This window comes from Haliotis asinina, chromosome 9 (genome assembly GCF_037392515.1).
Source record: "Haliotis asinina isolate JCU_RB_2024 chromosome 9, JCU_Hal_asi_v2, whole genome shotgun sequence".
In the NCBI taxonomy this organism is placed as follows: Eukaryota; Metazoa; Mollusca; class Gastropoda; order Lepetellida; family Haliotidae; genus Haliotis; species Haliotis asinina.
The window spans coordinates 54944484-54965479 of record NC_090288.1 but is presented as its reverse complement, the minus strand read 5'-3'; the positions used below and the strand labels follow the sequence as shown (position 1 = coordinate 54965479).

General features: G+C 41.6%; 1 protein-coding gene across 1 annotated transcript in view; it reads left to right on the top strand.

Annotated features, from left to right (window-relative positions):
- LOC137296575 (major facilitator superfamily domain-containing protein 4A-like) overlaps window positions 1-17936 on the top strand; it is a 96686-nt gene extending 78750 nt beyond the window's left edge. Inside the window, exons 4-11 of the mRNA XM_067828380.1 lie at window positions 4757-4853; window positions 6933-7042; window positions 8129-8224; window positions 9105-9185; window positions 10288-10435; window positions 11077-11147; window positions 11588-11705; window positions 12121-17936. Coding sequence (XP_067684481.1) covers window positions 4757-4853; window positions 6933-7042; window positions 8129-8224; window positions 9105-9185; window positions 10288-10435; window positions 11077-11147; window positions 11588-11705; window positions 12121-12311 — 912 coding nt within the window. The 3' untranslated portion in view covers window positions 12312-17936. The remainder of the gene's footprint in view (window positions 1-4756; window positions 4854-6932; window positions 7043-8128; window positions 8225-9104; window positions 9186-10287; window positions 10436-11076; window positions 11148-11587; window positions 11706-12120) is intronic.
- The last annotated feature ends 3060 nt before the right edge of the window (window positions 17937-20996 follow it).

The window sequence follows — 20996 nt, the reverse complement described above, 5'->3', positions numbered from 1 at the left end:
CAAACTCGGAACGTAAATTGTATTTAGAAAAATCAAGATAAACGATGACGTGTTAAGAGTGTGATGTAATTTGAAGTGGACCTGGTCCGTGTTCCACGTGGTGCTGTCAGTACGTATTGAACACTCCCGTTACTCACGAGCCGTGTAACGGTTCCCTAGCCTTTGATGTGCCGCATTTGCCGTTCGGCGGTTTTGGTTGATGAGCAGGAACAGTCACGTGTGAACAGTCAAGGCCACGTGCTGTTTGCTGTTATGATCATGTGACACGGCGTAACTGATAGTCATCTGGCATTTGCAGAGACGGCAGGGTAGCCTTGTAGTTACAGCGCCCGCTCTTCACTCCGAAGGTCGGGTTTATTTCCTCACATGGGTACGATGTGTGCAGATTATCTCTGGAGCGGACATTGATGGAATGTTGTTAAAAATAGAGAAAACCCAACCCAGTCACTCTGGCATTCGCGGGATATATTTTTATACCACACTTCTGATAATTCAGATATATATACAGATGATGAGTGAGTTTGGTTTTAAGCTGTTTTTAAGCATTATGTGAACAATTTCACGTCGAGGACTCCAGAAATAGGCTTCACACATTGGACCTATGCAGGGAATCAAAACCGGGTTCGCGGCGTGACAAGCAAACGCGTTAAAGGGCAGGGCTCAGCACGTATACGCAGACGACACCCAGATTATCTAGCATTCAGACCTTCAGAAAACTCATCAAGGACATCAACATGTGCCCATTTGGAGCATTGTGTAGATGGCATCAGAAAATGGAAGTCGAGCAATTTTCTCATACCTAACTATAACAAAACTGAAATGCTAGTTTTCACAACCTCACGTGTCCTAACACAGTATTAACGCTTTTGAGTGGTTCTACTAGATCCTAGCGCTCTACAAATATTTGATAGCTAGCTAGCTAGATCATACACAGTGTGTCCCTACTTCCCTGAAATAATCTAGAAATACAGTTACCTACTTTTATAAGAAACATGTTTATACCGAACTGACGGATATAAGAAGGTTTTATTCCCCAGCAGTCTGCTGTATGTTATACCGAGTGAGTTCAGTTTTACGTCTCATCTAGCAATATTCATATAATATCAAGGTGGGGAGCACCAGAAATGGCTTCATACATTGTCTCCCATATGGAGAATGAAACCCGGGTCTAGCAGAGTGACGAGCGAACACTTTAACCGCTGAGCTACCCCACCGCCACGCGGCATATTCCTTTAAGTTCGCATATGTCTTAATATACAACCGAACATTCTTAGCATTGATTTCGTGACCCCAAGCAGCTGTAACAACGTTGTCAACGTCCACGCAGCAACCACGACACCGATAAGTGTTTACTCATAATTGTAAGACACCAATGAGAGCCTAATTGCACCCTTGGGACAATGTCACCGTGCTTACATAACGCATTACTGTCTAAATGTTTGGCAGCGAGCTATTTCAGTACCTGTCACCTGTCAATTAGCGGGCGCCGATCGATACACTGATTACATAGAGATGTTATATCACTAGTGGTGATTAAGTAGTCACATTGCTTCTCACGGGCGGAGACGTGTCGTTGCGTCAGTCCACTATTCACTTCACCCTTAATGAAGAACACTCGCGTCGGGTGTACCATTGTGTGGAATTGGCGTTTATTCTATAGAATTGCTGGGCTACAGATCCGCTAGTCAGTCTTCGGGCCGTGGAGGGTGAAGTGCAAACATTGTGACGTCACAGACGTTGACGTTTTTATTAATGGTGCCACACGCTCGGAAGGACTGCGTCATTTTAATGACAGCTTGCTTCCATGGTATTCGGAGCAGTTGACAAGAACGTTCCTGTTTAAACGTGAATCAATTAACAGGTTTTTTCGCAAATAAGGTTTCAAATGTCAGTTCAGCCGCTGAAGACGTAATATATTGTGTTGTAGTATGACAAACTCTCATGATGTAGATGACTCAGCGGAAAACATGTCGAGGTATAAGATCTCGTAAAATGGTTTTATGTTTGGATGGGCTAGTTCGCTGACTTTGTGAGCTGGCGGCTCGGTTGCTAACTCAGAGAGTGTAGGTTCGGATTCCGGAAGAGACTCAACCTAACAACAGTACTTGATTCTGTACCTTCTAAGAAAATGTAATCCCAAACATAACTTGCATTATAAACGAGACATACTTCATGAATAAATGTATGGAATTTCTTATTTCTGAATAGCATGAAAGACCAATATATGCAATCCATGTCCCTTGATTTCAGAATTTACAAATTCACCAAAATATGTAACCCTTCTAAAGATATATATATAAATGTTCTTTGGACAAATAACCATGTAGTGCAGTCAGTTAGCCTAGTTTGTAAAGTGTTTGCTGGTCACGGCGATGTCACGGGTCACGCCTATTTCCCGTGAGCACGATGTTTGATGCCCATTTCCCCAACCGTGATGTTGCTAGAATATTGATAAAAGCGACGTAAACTCATACTCACTCACTCACAGTTAAGCACGTGGAAGTTGAGAAGATGATGATCGTCATTGAGAAACTGTAATGTGTTGTCTTTGAAACGAGTGTAAAGCTTTATCATCATAAGTTGTTATTGTATCGGGCCGGCTGTTCCAAACATTTGCAGACCCTTGTGACCTTCGGTAAGTTATCTTTTTTTAAGTGGTAGTCTTTTCCATGTTTTTTTCTTTATCAGCGTTCGGGAACCATCCACAATCCATTATGTTACGCTAATAAACTAGCGGTCAAAAGAAACGCCACCAAAATGAAAAAGACAGTAAATTGTCCAAATGATTGTCAGTCTTTTTGAAAATAGCTAAAAACACATGTCTTGATTACATCGTGTCTGTTTCCAGTAAACATTTGCTCTTACATTCCGTATTTTGCGGAAAAAAATCCGAATTTACACGAATAAAACGGAAACTGTGCACAAAGTTACCCGTATCAAATTACGGTATAAAAACTAACCGGGATTATTCTCTTACATCATTTTTATCGATTGACAACCAGGAACGTGCCTCGATTAGCACTGTAGCAGAGGGAGAGAGTAATCGGTACGTTACAAAGAGAACAGACACAAGAGCATGTGGCTAGGATTAGGACCGTAGCTGAGGGAGAGAGCAATTGGTACGTTACAAAGGGAACAGGCACAAAAGCATGTGGCTAGGATTAGGACCGTAGCTGAGGGAGAGAGCAATTGGTACGTTACAAAGGGAACAGGCACAAAAGCATGTGGCTAGGATCATGGGATGTTGCAAATTCAGCATCGGAAGACTTGTCACCCGTCTACGACAGACTGGTAGTACTGCAGACAGGCCAAAGTGTGATACACTGAAGGTCTCTACCCAACATGAAGACCTACATCTACGGGTGTTGCATTTGAAGAACTAATACGTCATTGTGACGTCATCAAGCGCCAAAACTATTGGACATCCAGTCAGCAGACAGAGTGTGGCCAGACGACTCGGCATTCATGGTCTCTGTGAAAATCGACCTTTCAAGGGCAAGGACCTTTCAGCAGCAAAACTGGCAAAGAGTGAACTGGTGACGAAAGCAAGTTCCAGCTCTTCATGATCCCTCCCCACGTAAGCATCTTTGGGAATGACTTGGCCGTCGTATTCGGGAACGCCAAAAAAAAAAAAAAAAAAAGCCATTGACGCTTTGGCAGCTGCTCTGCGAAAGGAAAGGCGTCGGATCCCTAATCAAGACGGCAGAAGACTCAGTTTGACGCTGGGTTCGGGCCTGCATCAGTGCTAGAGGTGACCACATCCGGGATTGAACAATATGTGCAGCCCAGAAAGTTGAGAAAGCTCCCAGTCGATTGTGCATTGGTGAGGGAATACTGGATATTGCACCCCAGAGTCATTCATGTGATAATAGATCACGAGCTTCGTCGTTTTTCTTCTTGTTATCCATTAAATACTGTTGCTGAATGATTGATTGACAATGTTACCATATTTAGCTTGGCTAATGTTGGCGTTTCTTTTGGGCGTTAGTTTAGTTTCACTTTCTGGTATTTAAGCGCTTTGCGTATTGGAATGTCAGCACCAGTCTACAACAAATCAATAAGAATATATGATATAAACTTTGCGAAACAGGCATCGCTAATTGATTTTGTAGAAACAGTGTGAAACTGTACAGTGTAGTCTATTTAGGTTTGACTGCGACAAATTGGGCCTGCAGATTTCATTCAGGGCCTGTGGATTTTAAAGCCTCACGTGTGTCATTTATCACTTGTTCAAGAATATGCTTTCATTTGCAATGCAGTTTAGGAACTGTCTTTACCTGTAAGTGAATTATACGTGATATTGAAGCGAGAATGTTTGATATTGAATCAATACAATGTAATAGTATATGGCGTTCATACTCACACACGTTGCCCGCTCACGGAACTACGTACATTAGTATGTAATAGGACACAATCTAGACTAACTGAATCTCTGAATATATAATTTTGATTGCAACAAATAAACCCATCAAAAGGAGCCCAAAGAAGGTCAGAGATTCAGAACCTGAGGAAATCTAGACTTGCTTCATTTAGAAATTTAGCATTGCAAAGAGGGCTAGGCAGTTGGAAAAATAATGTGGTTCAAGGACTCTGAGACGGACTAAACACTATCGTACATTCCGATACTTTTTTAACTCCCTAGAGTGAAACCATTTCTCAGTTCTATGACTAATCGCGATAAAGTATATGTCTCCAGTTGTATATCTATAAATGAACACTAATAATAACAATAATAATTATTATTGTGGTGTTGTAGTTGCTGGTAGCGTTAGAGGTGGCACTGGTCATCTTGAGGGAGAGGATGCGGGGACCTGTGAAGAACCCGGCGGGGCCACAGACTGCTGGAGAAGGGGGTGAGTCTATCTGTGTTAGTTCAAGGGCCTCCATTATTTGGTTGAAATTCTGCTTTCTGTAGCGTTGGATTACTCTCATTTGCTGTAAAAGCCCATATGTTTTGTGAGTAGAGCGTCTGATCAGGAGTTTGATCCCTGTACCAGAAGACGATGCAGAATGGTAGTTGTTGTTGCCTAGCCTGGTTCGTGGTTGTACTGGGTTGTTAGTTGTTTAACGCAACAATATTCAACCGATATGACGGCGGTGTGGAAATAGTCTGGACCAGACAATCCAGTGATCAGCACGAGCAATGACATGATGAGTAAAGCTAGGGAGTGTGACGTGTCTAAATGATCGATCCTTACCAATCCTTGTCAGTGGTCAGGATATGTTAAGTCGGCTTCATCGGGCTGGTTGGTGTGTTGTCTAACACCGCACTCAGCAATATTCCAGTTTGTGGCGGCAGTCTGTTAATAATCTAATTTGGATCAACCAGTGATCAACAGCATGAGCACCGATCTACGCAACTGGGCTATGATGACATGTGTCAACCAAGTCAGCAAACCTGACCACCCGATCTCGTTAGTTGCATTAGCATGAGTTTCTAAAGACCAATTCTAAGCCGGATCCTCACGGGATGGCTTTAGTCATGGAGACAAGCTAACACGTCATCACAATAATCCTAAATGCAATGATCGTGAACGATAAACCCCATTTCATCTCACCTCCAATATTTAGGTTGTAACTTTATTGTACACCACCGTGTTGATGGAGATAAACAATGGTGGGGAAAGACAGACCTAAATCTCCTTCAAACGAACACTCACTTTGATGACGTCTTTGAAAGCTGGTTTAGTTAAAACATGCTGCAGATTAAAATAAGACGCCTTTCTTTTCTCGCTGTCTCAAAGGAACCTTCTAATAGTTCCATCGGTTGCTGTGGGATTCCAGGGACTGGAATCGGTTTACAATGGCTCGGCGTGACAAGGTTGTCCCCAGGGACAATCAATTGTCTCAGTGTTCAAACAGGGTGGCGGAGATTGTGTGAACAAGAAATTGGGTTTCTTTGACAGCCTCTTGTCTGGCGGTAGATAGTGTCACTTGTGGCTTTCATCTACGTTTTAAGGCTGACGAATGGATCTTATAATTAGATTTATCTGAATTTGTGTTGATGTAAAATTATTTTCTTAAGTGATGAGCTTACGCTAGGTAGTTAAAGGGAAACACTTTAGCTGGCTGGATTACACAATGTAATGGATGGCTTGTCAGTTGATGATGGTATTCTGCGCTTGTAGGTCGGCTAACTAAATCTGGTCCAAGGATTGGTGAGCAGTATGATTTATGACGTTTTTAAGAATATTTCAGCTTTTATTCTAGGATATCTGTGTTTGGCTGTACGCTCTACCAATTTTGAAAAAAGAACATGCATGACAAATAACAAGCAAATAATAATATTGAGGACGTTTACTCTAAGATGGCTGATTGTCTTTGTAGCTATGACTGAAGCTTGACTTGGTAATGTTGTACTGCCTGTGTTGTGGTTGGTGGGTTTAACTGTAGGGACGGTCTGTAGGTCGAGCTGTAGGTCTAACACGGTCCCCTTGTATTGCAGGTGTAGGTAAAGATGGGGTTGCCCGTAGATCGAAGTGTAGGTCTAACATATCTCCTTGCATTGCATGCGTAGGCCGAGCTGTAGTCGTAACAGGGTCTCCTTGTATTGCAGGCGTAGGTAAAGATGGGGTTGCCTGTAGATCGAAGTGTAGGTCTAACGTGGTCTCCTTGTATTGCAGGTGTAGGTAAAGATGGGGTTGCCTGTAGATCGAAGTGTAGGTCTAACATATCTCCTTGCATTGCATGCGTAGGCTGAGCTGTAGTCGTAACATGGTCTCCTTGTATTGCAGGCGTAGGTAAAGATGGGGTTGCCTGTAGATCGAAGTGTAAGTCTAACATGGTCCCCTTGTATTGCAGGTGTAGGTAAAGATGGGGTTGCCTGTAGATCGAATTGTAGGTTTAACATGGTCCCTTGTCCGCAGGTGTAGATGGAGATGTGATGGCCAGCAGGTCCAGCTGAAGGTCTAACATCGTCCCTTGTATTGCAGGTGTGGGTGGTTTGGGGTGGATCAGGAAGTGCTGCGCCACAAGTCCGAGGGATGTGTTCCTGATAACTCTCCTTGCCGCCATCTCCGTCTTCCTCTTTGATGGTCTGCAGGTGAGTTGTGTACCCGGCGTTAAAACCGCTCTGAACATCAAATTCAGTACAAATATTTCCGCGTGTCAGTTCCATGTCAAAGGCAAGAGAGGGGCCATGTTCCCAGTGTCTGTGTACTACTTTGCTGTGTCAACGTGGTTCAGATGTATCGAGATTCATAAAATCAGCTCGAATCTGGGATCCTGACACGCGGAAGGGAGGCAACTTTGCCAAGCTGAACATCACGGGAGCCTTGTCATCAGAGGCAAGGGCGACAGTTAGAGCCCCAACTGTATATTATTATGTGAATATCATTATCGTATATGGTGCTTTTAAGGAGACAACAGATTCACAATTGCAGTGTGTTTACTCTAGTGTAGAGTACGGAGAATTTGTCCGGTAAGTTTGAGATGCCTGTATACAACAGACAATGCGGTACAACAGGCAATGAGCATGACTGGGCGAAGTGTTTGTGAGTCGGTGCTTTTACTCTCTCTACCACTGTATCGAAAGGCGAACATTTTACGAAACTGTATCAAGAGGCGAACATTTTACGACCTTAGTCATGCATTTGGAACATTGCTGAGTGTGGTGTTCGAAACGTCTCTCTTTCCCCCACCCGCACCTCCAAAAGGATATTATAAAATAAATGAAAGTAAAATTAGTTTAATAATTGAAACTAATTGGCACCACAGTATTGGATTTTGGTCTGCTGGGACTCAGATCCTGTTTTCAAAATTTGTTTCACTGAGGTTTTGGTGGTTTTGATTATTGACCTGGTTGACTTACTCCCAAGGAGTAGATAACGTATTTCTTCTTCTTTCTCGACCCGTGAAGACTGATCTTCAGTAATCCATGCTTGTCGTAAGAGGCGACTAACGAGATCGGATGGTCAGGCTCGCTGACGTGGTTGACACATGTCATCGGTTCCCAATTCCGTAGATTAATGTTCCTGTTGTTGATCACTAAATTGTCTGGTCGAAATCCGACTATTTACAGACCGCCTCCATATAGCTGGAATATTGCTCAGTGCGGCTTAAAACTAAACTCACTCACTCTTCCTTCTCCATATCTCTGTCTCCTCAACGTCTCCGTCTCCCTCTTCAGTCCACATATGCCAACTACATCTACACGTACGCCCACGAAGCCAGCGTCAAGTCTCTACAGAAATACGAAGGTGCTATTCTGGACGCCTGTTTCTGGGTGAGTATGCCACCCATACAGAGAAACCCACTTAGGCTGCACACTAATGAATTGTGCTTTGGAGATTTAAACTGCTCGTCGATATTAAATATATGCTGTTCTATCATTTGTTGTCAAATAAAGGGTGACATATAATAGCAGGAGAGCCCCGCGAATGATTTGGTAAAATGGGTCTATTTTATCAACGCTCTATTGTGATGTACGCCTTTCTAGGGTTCATGTTAAATGTTATTTTAATATCTATAAAACACGCACTCTTAGAAGTTCTCTTGTGGGAGTGATCTTAGCTGTATGACAGGTTTGCTTTATCCTTTTGTACAAATATTTGCAGGGACGTATGTGTTGATATCATGTATTGAACATTTACTGTAGAGGTATTTTACACTACCTATATCAGGCATATTTATGAAGTAAACAATACTGAATACGATTAAAGTGTTTTTATGACTTGTCATTTTTCACATTTGCGAAATCAAGAATAAACAGTATGAAATATGCAATTGTATGAGATTAGCCTTGAACTTTTTAAATGGCAGTGTGTATTCGAGAACCATATAATCTGTCAATTGTGTTCAGTGTTATAGATATGGCTAATGTATATTTTATAATATGTATCCCATCGATAAGTTATACGGTTGAGTAAAATTCTAGCTTCCTTTCATCACATCAATCTGCCGAGTACCACCAGTGCAAGTCTATATTTTATGCTGACAAGGCAATCATGACATTAGACACGATTTGGTTCAACTGAAGACAATACAAATTAATGTGAGAATAACATGCGATACAGTTTGCGTCTATTCCGAAGACATAATTAGATAAATTAACCTCGCTGGAGTTTCAGATGAATTGTCATTTTACACCACCGTATATTTTGCAGGGTATGTTTGCATTCGGGCGACTAATATCGGTTCCCGCAGCCGCCAAGTTCACCCCGGGCTTCATGCTGTTGTGCAGTATTGTAAGTACGCTATATATCTCCTTGTCGACATCCCACCCAGATCGATTCCACCACATGCAATACAATGCAGCAGATAGGAAGCTAATGATTTGTTGTTTTCAGGACACAGTATTCTCGCGTTCATTTGGAACATCTGGACGCCATAAAAGCTTTAGTGAAATAAAAAAATCCATAAAATATATAATGTTATTGACAAGGGAACGAGCTATACGACTCGTGGATACAGAATGAGAGGATTTTCCTATCGTAAAATGAAAATTTACACCGAGCTTTGGTCAAGGCACTGTGATTTGTTGTGTTTCTACACAGGGTATACGTAAAGTACACGTGTACTCGTTAACCCTCCATAACGCACAAAGATCTCTCGGACGGACATACGCGATTCGTCATCTTATTGGACTGACCCCATATGTACATAAATTAAGCATGTATCGTAAAATAGTGAACTGAATGTACATGATTTAAGATGCAATGCAAAACGTACCGAAGAAAAAAGACAGCGTTTCTATCTCAATATTATGGACAAAACGTTCATATCTGACCATACCGTATCCTTACATAAATGGGTTAACCTACGTGCCCTAATCTAAAGAACATGACTTACGTGTCGTAATGTAAAGGGAAGCGGTTTTTGTCAGTGTTTATCAATCATTAATGAGTCAGCAGCCATGGGTACGAAGCGACGCTAAAATTATCATCCCCACTCACTACATGTAAGATAAAAAAAATACGTTAGCCTCAAATATTTTGGAGGAATGGTAAATATATGGATATGAAGGAGGACTCAGTTTCATGGTGTAGTACTCATTTTCGTGCAAAGTCTTGACGTTTAATGTAGTGATTTTAGAGATACGACATCATATATTAGTGGTATTTGTTTACCCTATATTTCCATGGTGAACATGAAGTGAGGACTAAACAATTTGTTTGCACATGCAAGTGTTTGTGATGTGTGCAAACGGTGGGTCTGCATTTGTTCACGTCATCAAGAACACCTTGTATCATCTGTTTTTGACAGTGTTTCAAAAGAGCAGTATTTTTGTCGCCAGGACTGCCTTTGTGCTGAGCGCAGTCCGCCTTTAACGATGTTCCCCTGTTCCAGGTTGGCTGTAGCCTCGCCCTAGTGTTCACCCTCATCTTCAGATTCAGCCACGTCACCATCTACATCGGCACGTGCTTCGTTGGGTTGTTTGTCAGCAGCATGTCGCCGTCGGCGCTGTCGCTCACAGAGCAGTTCATTGACATGAATTGTTAGTACCGTTAATACGACATATTTTTTATCATATCACACTGATATTACTTCGATGCAGATATACAAACATGCCTTCTCAAAATTAGGGTTTTCAGTGTTAAAAATCTTTATCGAAGCTCTGGTAACATACATATTTAATTCGCTTCATCATATTTTCTACTTTTATACCACATGAATCCTTAAAGATCCGGATCAGAATTGATCTTCAGCAACCAGTGCTTGTCAAGAGTGCAACCAGTGCAACTGACAGGATCGGGTGGTCAGGCACGCTGACTTGGATGACTCATGGCATTGTAGCCCAGTTGCGTAGATCGATGCTCACTGTGTTGCTCACTGGACTGTAGGGTCCCCATTCGGTTATTTACAGATCTAAGCCACGTAGCTGGGATATAGCCGGGTCTTAAATAACAAACAAACAAACAAACAAACAAAGTTAGAGTTACAACTATGGATACAACAATCAAGAAACCTCAGGTCCGTCTGAACTCTTGGAACAAACAAAAGGTACCTTGGTATGGTGGCCATCTTGTGAGTTAATATCAACTGTACGGGTATCATTGATTTGAGGCGCCCTTAGTTTCCTTCATGTAAACACCGTTAGAGCTTTTTAATTACGTGTCCTTGACCTTCGTCTTGCAGCATCCATCACGACGTGCCTGGTGGTGATGGCTGCACTGGGAGAGGCGCTTTGTCCAATCATCGTCGGGAATGTGAGTATCTATGTTTACACACAGACTGTGATTATTTTAACCCCGAGCTTAATGCCCACTGCAGAACTGTGGGTCCTTGGTTCAATACCGACAGCAAGAAGTTACCAAACGCGAAAACATGGAACTTGTTGTTACCCTGCCTGGCGCTCTTCGTGGTAATAGTACGATTCTCGACCACCACTTTTTACAGGGCGGTGGGGTAGCCTAATGGTTAAAGCGTCCATTCGCCATGCCGAAGACCCAGGTTCGATTCCCAGTCTGGGTACAATGTGTGAATGGTGCTAATATGATTTGATATACACTGATATACGATGGTTGGCCTATAAATGTTTATGTCACTCTCAACATGAGATCTCACACAAATCTATGTGGATCGGTTTTACATTCCTTGAAGTGTCTTTACAGTAAAGTTAAGCATGTCCTTGTGGCTTTACCTTCAGCTGGTGGTGTCTCTTGGGGCGACAAGTTTTCTGGCCTTCTGCTTTACAATAGTCCTGGTGACTCTCGTGCTGTACTGGGCTCTCTACATGGCCGGGAAACAAATGGCAAAATATCAAGGTGAGTTCTAGATGCCCTGTACTGTAAGCCAAATATCAAGGTGAGTTCTAGATGCCCTGTACTGTAAGCCAAGTATCAAGGTGAGTTCTAGATGCCCTGTACTGTACTTGAGTCCATACTACTGTATCTTGTGTCATTATGGGTTTCACAGATTCAAATATCAAGATGACTTTTTGACACCATGTACCTAACTGTAACCCTAGTGTTCCTCCTTGTGTACTGGGCTCTCTACTGGATAACTAAGGTGTTATATAATTAAGTTGCTACAACCGCTTATATGATCCGACAGTCAGGTAGATACCCCAAGCGTCTAACTTCACAAATGTAGTGTCAAGTACATTCACTTTCAGTATCTGTATTGAATTAAGCTCTTGTTTTGTATATTAGAAAAAAATTGTTATCTGTATATTTTCAGTTGCCAGTGCAAGATCGTTCGTGTGGCTGAGCAGCAATCCCGTGGCTGCTGCAGGGGAGAGCACTCTGATAGACCCGTCAAGTGTGAAGTATTACTCGCGCATGCCGGAAAGCGATAGTAACGTGGAGATGGCCGCCATTGAACCCCAACAACCAAATAACGCTGAGCATCGACAACCATATGAATCCTAGTTTAACAAATCTGACAAATATCTATTTTATATTTCATTGTTGCGTTAATGAACATAATGTTATTGCAATACCACGTACACGCAATACCCCGTGTAATAATCGGTATTCGTTGATATATTGTTATATATGATAAATCTGTATGTGATGTGTTAAGTCTTTTGAAGTTTAAAAATTAAATGTGTAACCATGTATTAGAAAGGAATATGTTAAATTTTGTGGGGAGTGACCATTTCATATTTTGGAGGCGGGGTGTGGTGGTGGGGGGAAGAGGTGGGGTGGACAGAAGTTTTGGGGTGGATGCATGGGGTATTCTGCGGAGATACTGAGATTTTATATACGGGATATATAAATAACACCATAAACCAGTGCCTATGGCTTTCGTTTAAGTAAATTTAAAAATGAACATTCAGGATAAATATATCCCACCCCCGCCAGCCAAGAAGAACAAGTGGTCGGCTCTCTGTACACTGTTTTGATCGAATTTATGAATTCAGTCATTGCAGCATTAACAAATGCTTGTTTTTAGTGAATATGAGCAGCGCATGGGTTAAACGCCCTTCATCAAATCAACTGAGCTTTATGTGCTAAAATATCCCCTCAATCAACCAACCCTACCCCTCATTTCTTGTTATACCCCCTCTTCTGGCACATTGTGATATGGTTCACTGCCTTACACACTATCTAATTCCCGTGTGTACATAAATGTTTCAGTAATCGTTGACAGTTGAGAGGTTGACTCCGCGATATTTCATATTGGCCGGTATCTGTGAGTCCAGACTACTGTGTTGTGATTGGATGGAAATATAATGGGTTGGGCTTGTATTGCATTATTGCATGGAATACTGTCCCACTTTACATGTTGTCTTTTCTTGTTAAAGCAGTCAGAGAAGTTTTTTTTAGGTGTAAATGAAAAAAAGCGTTTCCACGATAAACACGAACAATTTTGAAGTCATTTAATAAAAGTTTGATTGGCGGACGTTATTAAACTGTAAAATCTGCACTGATCCGTAAAGAGAACTCTTTTTAGGTTGGGTACAACCCGTGATTCGAAACCCCGCTGTCAGAGTCAGATACCTAATCGCCAGCATACAAAACCGGCCCTCTAACCCACTCAGCCACCGCGGGTATCGCTAAACTATGAAGCAGGTCCTGTTGTAGAAGCTGGTATTGACTGTCGGCATTCGGTATTTGAGAGGCACGGGAAAAGTGGTATAACTACCAACTATCACCGCTACTCGTGCAAGCTACGTCACTCACAGTATACCCTCTTTCCCACCTGCATTCCTCCTCCCATCCCACCCCGACCCTCACCCGCGCCAAACATGAACGCAGCCCTCCCACGCCAAGTTTAGGCCCGCCCATTACTTACCTGGGCTCCGTTCCTCAAAGCAATCATAGCTACAACTGCTGTAAGTCTATGTTAAACCATGGGAGTTACGATCAACTTATTGCTACGATCGATTTGTGGAACGGGGTCCAGGTCGCCTGTCCTCCCCTTCTGAGACCACACCCATACCTTACCCCATCGCTTCCCACCTTCTTCCACTGATTCTAACCCCACGTGTTCATCGCCAGTGTTATGTCGCGTCTGTCACGACCTGATGACGTCAACATTGTTGTGATATGTATCTGTGTGTGTTTATATGTTTGTGTATATGGATATATCTGTTTATACTGTTGATGACAGAAGTTACGTATAATGTTGTTATTTACCACGTTGGTGTGCGGTACGTTCACAGCACTATGTAAACAGTTTCGCTCGCCATTGTTAACCCGTCATCGCATTCTTGCCTATAGTATATGGTATATTCAGTCTCAGTTTAATGAATTGGGAAAAATATTCAAATTTAAAAATCGGTTAAATGTAAAAGATACGTTACAAGAGGCTAAAAACTTATTTCCACAAAACAGAATCAGAATTGGTACTATAAAACCAAAACCTTGCGTTTGATACGCTTGGAATTAGGAACTGAATGTGACGTTGTTTATGTTTGTGTTCAATGCGGCTACAACAGATGTGACTGTGATACAGTTTTCAAGGATGTAATTCCTAGTATGCTATTTGGCAATAGGACAGTCGAGTTTAACAGACACCAAAGGCCAGTACTGTAGGGGATTTTGACCTGTGTAAAGCTTTGATGACGCTGTAGATGAAACGAACGTATTTGATCAACTCAGTATCATCGCAGGCAAACTGTAGCGCAAATGGAGTTGCGTAGCATAGAGAATATGACCAGTCTTCTTGTATGCAAGCGAAGCGAGCAAAGGTTGACAACGTACCTCCCTCGCTTCGGTTCGAGAAATATATTTCATGTCAAGATAAAATATCGCCACAATCAAAGGTATGCACCCATTTCTTCACTGGGTTGTGCTCTCAGATGTCCAACCCCATGTTGAATAATTACTCACGTGAAATATATTTTATTCAAACATTTTAAGGGCAACTCGTGGTATAGCTGATAACTTACCGTAGTTACTATAAGTACGAACTGTGCGACTCTGTCCGAACAGTCTTCACTAAGCAAAAAGATCATTCTGCCAATGATATGTGTGATACACGCAAATACTAGGGATTTTATGGTAGATAATGGGTTATGGCTTATCAATATATCATAGTATCGCGCTCGAGCCTCAGATTATGACGTCACACTGGATTAGAATGCACTGGTCCTTGTATGTTTGTTCAATACATACCATAATCACCACCTTATAATTGTTGTATAATCTGTTTGAGAAGCATTTTACGGTCTGTTTCATTTATTGGAGCCAGTTGTTTTCATTACATTGAATTTCAAAGCGTGTACATGTGATATTGTAACTTTGTGTTATATGGAGAACCACTACCCTTATTGTAACATGTTGTTATACATCACACAACAACGCTTGTAAAATAGAAGGTGAACTACACGTGGTCTAGTTGTTTCAGCTGATTGCTAGAAAAATGTTTGCTCTTCAATCAAGAATTCACAAAATCTCATATGATCAAATACCCAGATCGTGGCTGTTTAGTATCTGATGTCTCTCTCGTCCGTTTGAATAAATAACAGTATTATATTGACAATATGGGCATGTTGACTCGACATGTATGTATTTCCAAGCTAAATACACAAAACGAAATTCAAGATTTTATGAGAAAGGTTAAATATACTGTAATACCGCAACTTAAATATAATTATTGCTTCGGGTCATTCAAAGTCCACCGCCATCATTTCAAGTGCCCAACGAATGCATGCTTCTGATATGAGATTGCTAGCTTGAGGTAGGTATGTTCTGAAAGCACTCGGCAAGATAGTAATAAACACTAGTAGGGTATGTTTGCGCATGTCAAAACGTTTACATGATTCGATGATGCTTGATAAACACTAACCATTTAGGTGACTTGGGTGGCATGGCGTAGGGTTTGCTGAATTGTGTATATAAACAAAAGTGTTATTCTTATGCTCAATGAGTGTATGTATATATAACCTGTGGTTCTCGCCCTGTCTGGCGGTGTCGTGTATATTCTGTATAACCATGTTTGATATTGTTAGTCTGTGATATTTGTTGTTATTGTGACGTGTGTAGATGATGATGATGATGATGATGATGATGATGGGGTGAGACGACGCACGTGATGATGACGTCATATGCCATCACGCTAGATACCACTGTTCACACTTCACGATACGCATCGATACTTATACTTTACGATACGCATCGACATTTATACTTTATGATACGCATAACGCTTTATTATTCAGAATACCTATCGTGAAATACTTTCATTACAAGCATTACGATTTACACTTAACGATACACACCAGGATGTATACTTTACTTTACGCATCACGATTTATATATTACGATACGCATCGCTATTCATACGCTACGATACGCATCGCGATTTATGCTACTAGGGTAGCCTGTTGGTTAAGGCGTTCACTCTTCTTACCAAAGTCCCCGGTCGACTGGGTACAATGTGTGAAGCACATTTCTCGTGCGCCCCGAGGTGATAATGCTGTAACATTGCTAAAAGCGGCATAATACCGCATGCTCATTCACTCTCTGGCTTGGAATTGAAGTGTGGTGTATCGTTCGCCGCGAACAGCTGCAAAATTGCTGACGGCGTAAAGCAATACTCACTCACTGGTATATCGCGAATGTATGTATGGTAATGTTTACGTTCACCAGTGGCTCGTCTCATCCATAACAGAACTGACCGGGCAAAATGACGATGTCATGTTTGTAGAACCAAAGTAACACCCAGGTATAAAGAACCGAAATAACACCCAGGTATAAAGAGCCGAAATGACACCCAGATATAAAGAACCGAAATAACACACAAGTATAAAACAGACTGTAGATATTTTTCCTATATCAGTATCTGTTTATCAGGTGTGCAATAAAGGTATCTGTTCCTGTCTGTTTATCACGCGGTGGATTCAACCAAACAGTTCAAAGACCACGTGGCCAATGAGCAGTGACTGAACCCTCAGTTTGGAGGTGTTGGTTAGATTCTTTCCAAGCAATACTTTATACATTGTTGATGTTACCACCGCAACTGGACCAGTTCCCTGACAACCGCTATCAGCAATAATAACAACGGGGTAACTGTTCTATCGCCAGTTCTTCATATTCGGTATGCTTTCAAACGATCATAATGCTTACTTGAATATATATCCTCAGACTGTTTGGGTCCGTCGTAGAACCAGTATACTTTCTGTATTGTATGCTTGTATTAGTGAAGGTGGACCTCAGATGACATGTCGTTATGTAGATGTACTGTAAATCATGAAACCTGTGCGTCATCAAAATAATGTGAGCGTTGACACTCTGGTCTAAAATGTGTTATGAAGTTAATACGAGTAGCCTAAATCTTGAACAGTATCAAGGGACAGAAAACGACAAGATTAACTCTTCAGACTTGAGTGAGTGAGTGATTGATGATTTTGTCTATATTGTTCTAAATGTATTGTAGGGTGATAACAATCCAATTTAAGAACGCAATCGGTTAACTTAACAAACGTAACTCTGACATGAAATCAAAACAGAATATTCCTGAAGCGGATATTCAAATGAAATAGGTCAGATCTCCGAGTTTGTACAGGTTTCAACAGTTGTTACACAAGCTTAATGACGGGAGTTAACATTCAGCACGACTGTTCTACAATACATGTACACTGTAAGTGACCAGGGTCATCATATTCATGACATCAACGGACACTAGTATCCGTACAGGATTCATGATTTACAGTCCCCTGTAATGGCTAGTACGCTGTTTTTGGCATATCTCCATATTTACACTTTGTTTATTTAGAATGCTTTGTAGATAAAAGTGTTATACTGATACAGATGTTATCGGCCCGGGCCGCACCTCACTAAATGCACTAGTGTTGCGACTGTCGGGTGCCTCTGTTTCATGTACGACAGTGGTATATCTGGGTTTCGTGGAAGTGTCTTGAACTGAGCAAGTCACCATGCCGGCGATTAGATATTTTAGCGTCGCTTCAAGTACAAGGCATCGTCAAAATGGTGTTGAGTTGTTGACGCCGGTCACTGTTCCGGTCATCGGCGGTTAAGACGATGTGAATGTTAGCCTTTAGACGTTGAACACTGGTAATATATATCACCAGAAATAAACGTTAACACACATGTGGTCTTGTGTTTTGACAAAGAATCTTCAGAGTAGTGGAGGGACGTGATCCTGCACGTCGAGCTCAGGTGACAAAATCCGTGGATCAGTGACCTTGTTTAATAACTCGACTCCTAGTTTCAAATCACTAATATAGCTTTGCATTACAAGGGGGTAAACGCAGGAACAGTGAAGCAAATGATGACCGTAACCTAGACCAACCCAACTTTTTCTCGGTGTTTCATTTAACGTGCATATACCCTTGCAATACAAGCATATTAAGAGACTTGAAATTATGATCGTTTGTTAAACAACCTTTATCGTAAGTTGAATAAAATTCAGAAATTCTCCACTGACAACGTAAAATTATGAAGATAAGCAGTCTGAATTACTTTTCATTTTGCTCGATTTACCTTTTCGTTTTAAGGGAAATTTGTCGGTACATTTTCACTGCCAACAGACTGTAGTATACCGGATCTGTCAATACAATATGAAGAGTCCTATAAATGTTTATGTGTGGGTATATTTTAATGCATTTTTCACTTTTGAAAAGATGTGTGTAAAGGGTAATCAAGTGATAGTTTCCGATTATGCAGCACGTGATAGGTTGGTCAGTCTTCATGAGAGTAGTCCATGGCTTATTAAGTTGATGTGGGGACCCAGGAAGATCCGAATAAGAATTGCTTATCGCAATAAGCGATCAACGGGATCAGGTGGTCAATTTCGCTGACGTTGTGGACGGATTTCAAAGTATCCCAACTGTGTAGATCGATGCTTATAATATCGATCACTGGATTGTCTGTTTCAGACTCAATTATTTACTGACCGCCGCCATACAGCTGGAATATTGCTGAGTGTGGTATTAAATAACAACAATAATATCCACTATCTGGCATGATACTACTACTACTACTACTACTACTACTACTACTACTACTACTACTACTACTACCAGCCTGCACCCTTTGTCATCAGCCTCCCATACTGCGGAAGTGTCAGCTACAAGGTTCAGAGACAACTACAAAAACAGGCCCGTGTAGATGTCACCTTCAAAAGAAACAACAATACCATCCTGTACAACCATCAAGGCGAGTGGCAAACCACCTACCAGCCAGAAACAACAATCACTGGGAACAGTTTACCACATCCCATGCGATTGTTGACAAACCTCGTAAGTAGAAGAAACATCAAGACCCCTCAAAACCCGAATTGAAGAACACCAAACCTCAGTATTTAAACTTGACTCAAAATCATCCCTATCAGATCACATTAAAAACAATTATGACCACAGAATGCAGTGGGACAGAACCCAAACCCTAGTAACCAGCCTCAAAAACTTTAAGCTCAGGAAACTACAAGAAGCATCCACATCAAAAGCCATCAATCATCCGTGACCAAGGTTCTTGCGCACCTGCCTACTATCAGCTCATTAAAGTTCCTCATTATTGACAATCCCCCGCTTAGGTAAACCACAGGTTTCACTACCCCCTTTTAGTGTCTTGCAGACTTAATTTGTCACGCTCCAATCAAAACCCATGTATTGTTATTGTGTCTGGCTTCATTTCCCAGTCAAACTGTACGAACATATCCTTTAACTCATACTCGTCATCTGTTGCTTCATAACGGTATTAGAACCTACCCCGAAACGTCACTCTCATAGCAATAAAGAAATTGTTCATCCATATATTGTCATCCTTCCAGACAGACAGACCAAACAGAGACAGACAGACACGACAGACACATATAGACACACCAGCATCTTATGTAAAATCACGGGGCACGGGTTGGTGCTGACAAACCCAGAAATATATTAATCAGACTGAACAGAGATTCAAACCCATTGTTGGTTGGCTGGCTATTAGGCGTATTGGCTGGGTTACCTCCCTTCCTTCACTACAGGCGGGTCCTGAAAGTTTAGGAAACTTACACTCCCTGGAACATAAAGCTTGCCATAATAAATCCAATGCTTAATTAGGAAAACGAGACTTGCCTAATTATTCTGAACATTCTGAAATCATTCTGAACTAATCGGTTCATGTGTTCTTTCGGGTCAGATATTCATTCCAAATTGCATTGTGCTTACATTCACCTCAAAGACTTGGGAGTGTAATGCAATGCGGTGCAATGTTCTGTAGTCATTTTGAATAAGTCTACACTCCCTGTTCATGCCCAGTGGCGATATGGAGCGGTAGGGGAGCCTAGTGATTAAAGTGTTCACTCGTCATGCCGAAGGCCCGGGTTAGATTGCCCATTTCTGACTGTAAAAGCTCACGTACCTAGTGACGATATCAGACAACTCTAATCTAAACATATGTTTAGTGAGGACTACATACAGGTCTAAACAGGTGTTAAGTGAGGACTACACACTGATCCAAACATATGGTTACTGGGGATTACACAATGATCTAAACATATGTTTGATGAGGACTACACACTAATCTAACCATATCTTTATTGAGGACTAGACGCTGATCGAAACACGATTATAGTGAGGACTACACAGATGTCTTCTAAACACATGTGTAGTCAGGACTACACTCAGGCCAAAAGATATATTTAGCGAGGACTACACACTGATCCAAATGCGTGTTTTGTGAGGATTACACACTGATCTAAACATATGTTTATTGAGGACTACAAACTCGTCCAAACACGTGTTTTTGTGAGGATTACACGATGATCTAAAAACATGTTTAATGAGGACTACACACTTATCTAAACACGTGCTTAGTGAGGACTACTTTTGTCTTCTAAACACACGTGAAGTTAGGACTACACACTGTTCCAGACACGTGTTTGGTGAAGACTACACGTTGATCTGCGCACATGTTAAGGAAGGACTACACACTGTTCCAGACACGTGTTTGGTGAAGACTACACGTTGATCTGCGCACATGTTAAGGAAGGACTACACCCTGTTCCAGACACATGTTTGGTGAAAACTACACGTTGATCTGCGCACATGTTAAGGAAGGACTACACACTGATATAAACACGTGCTATGTGAGTATTACATACATAATCAGTGAGAATCTCAAATCATACGTCTCTGAAACGTGACTTCGCTTCAAGTA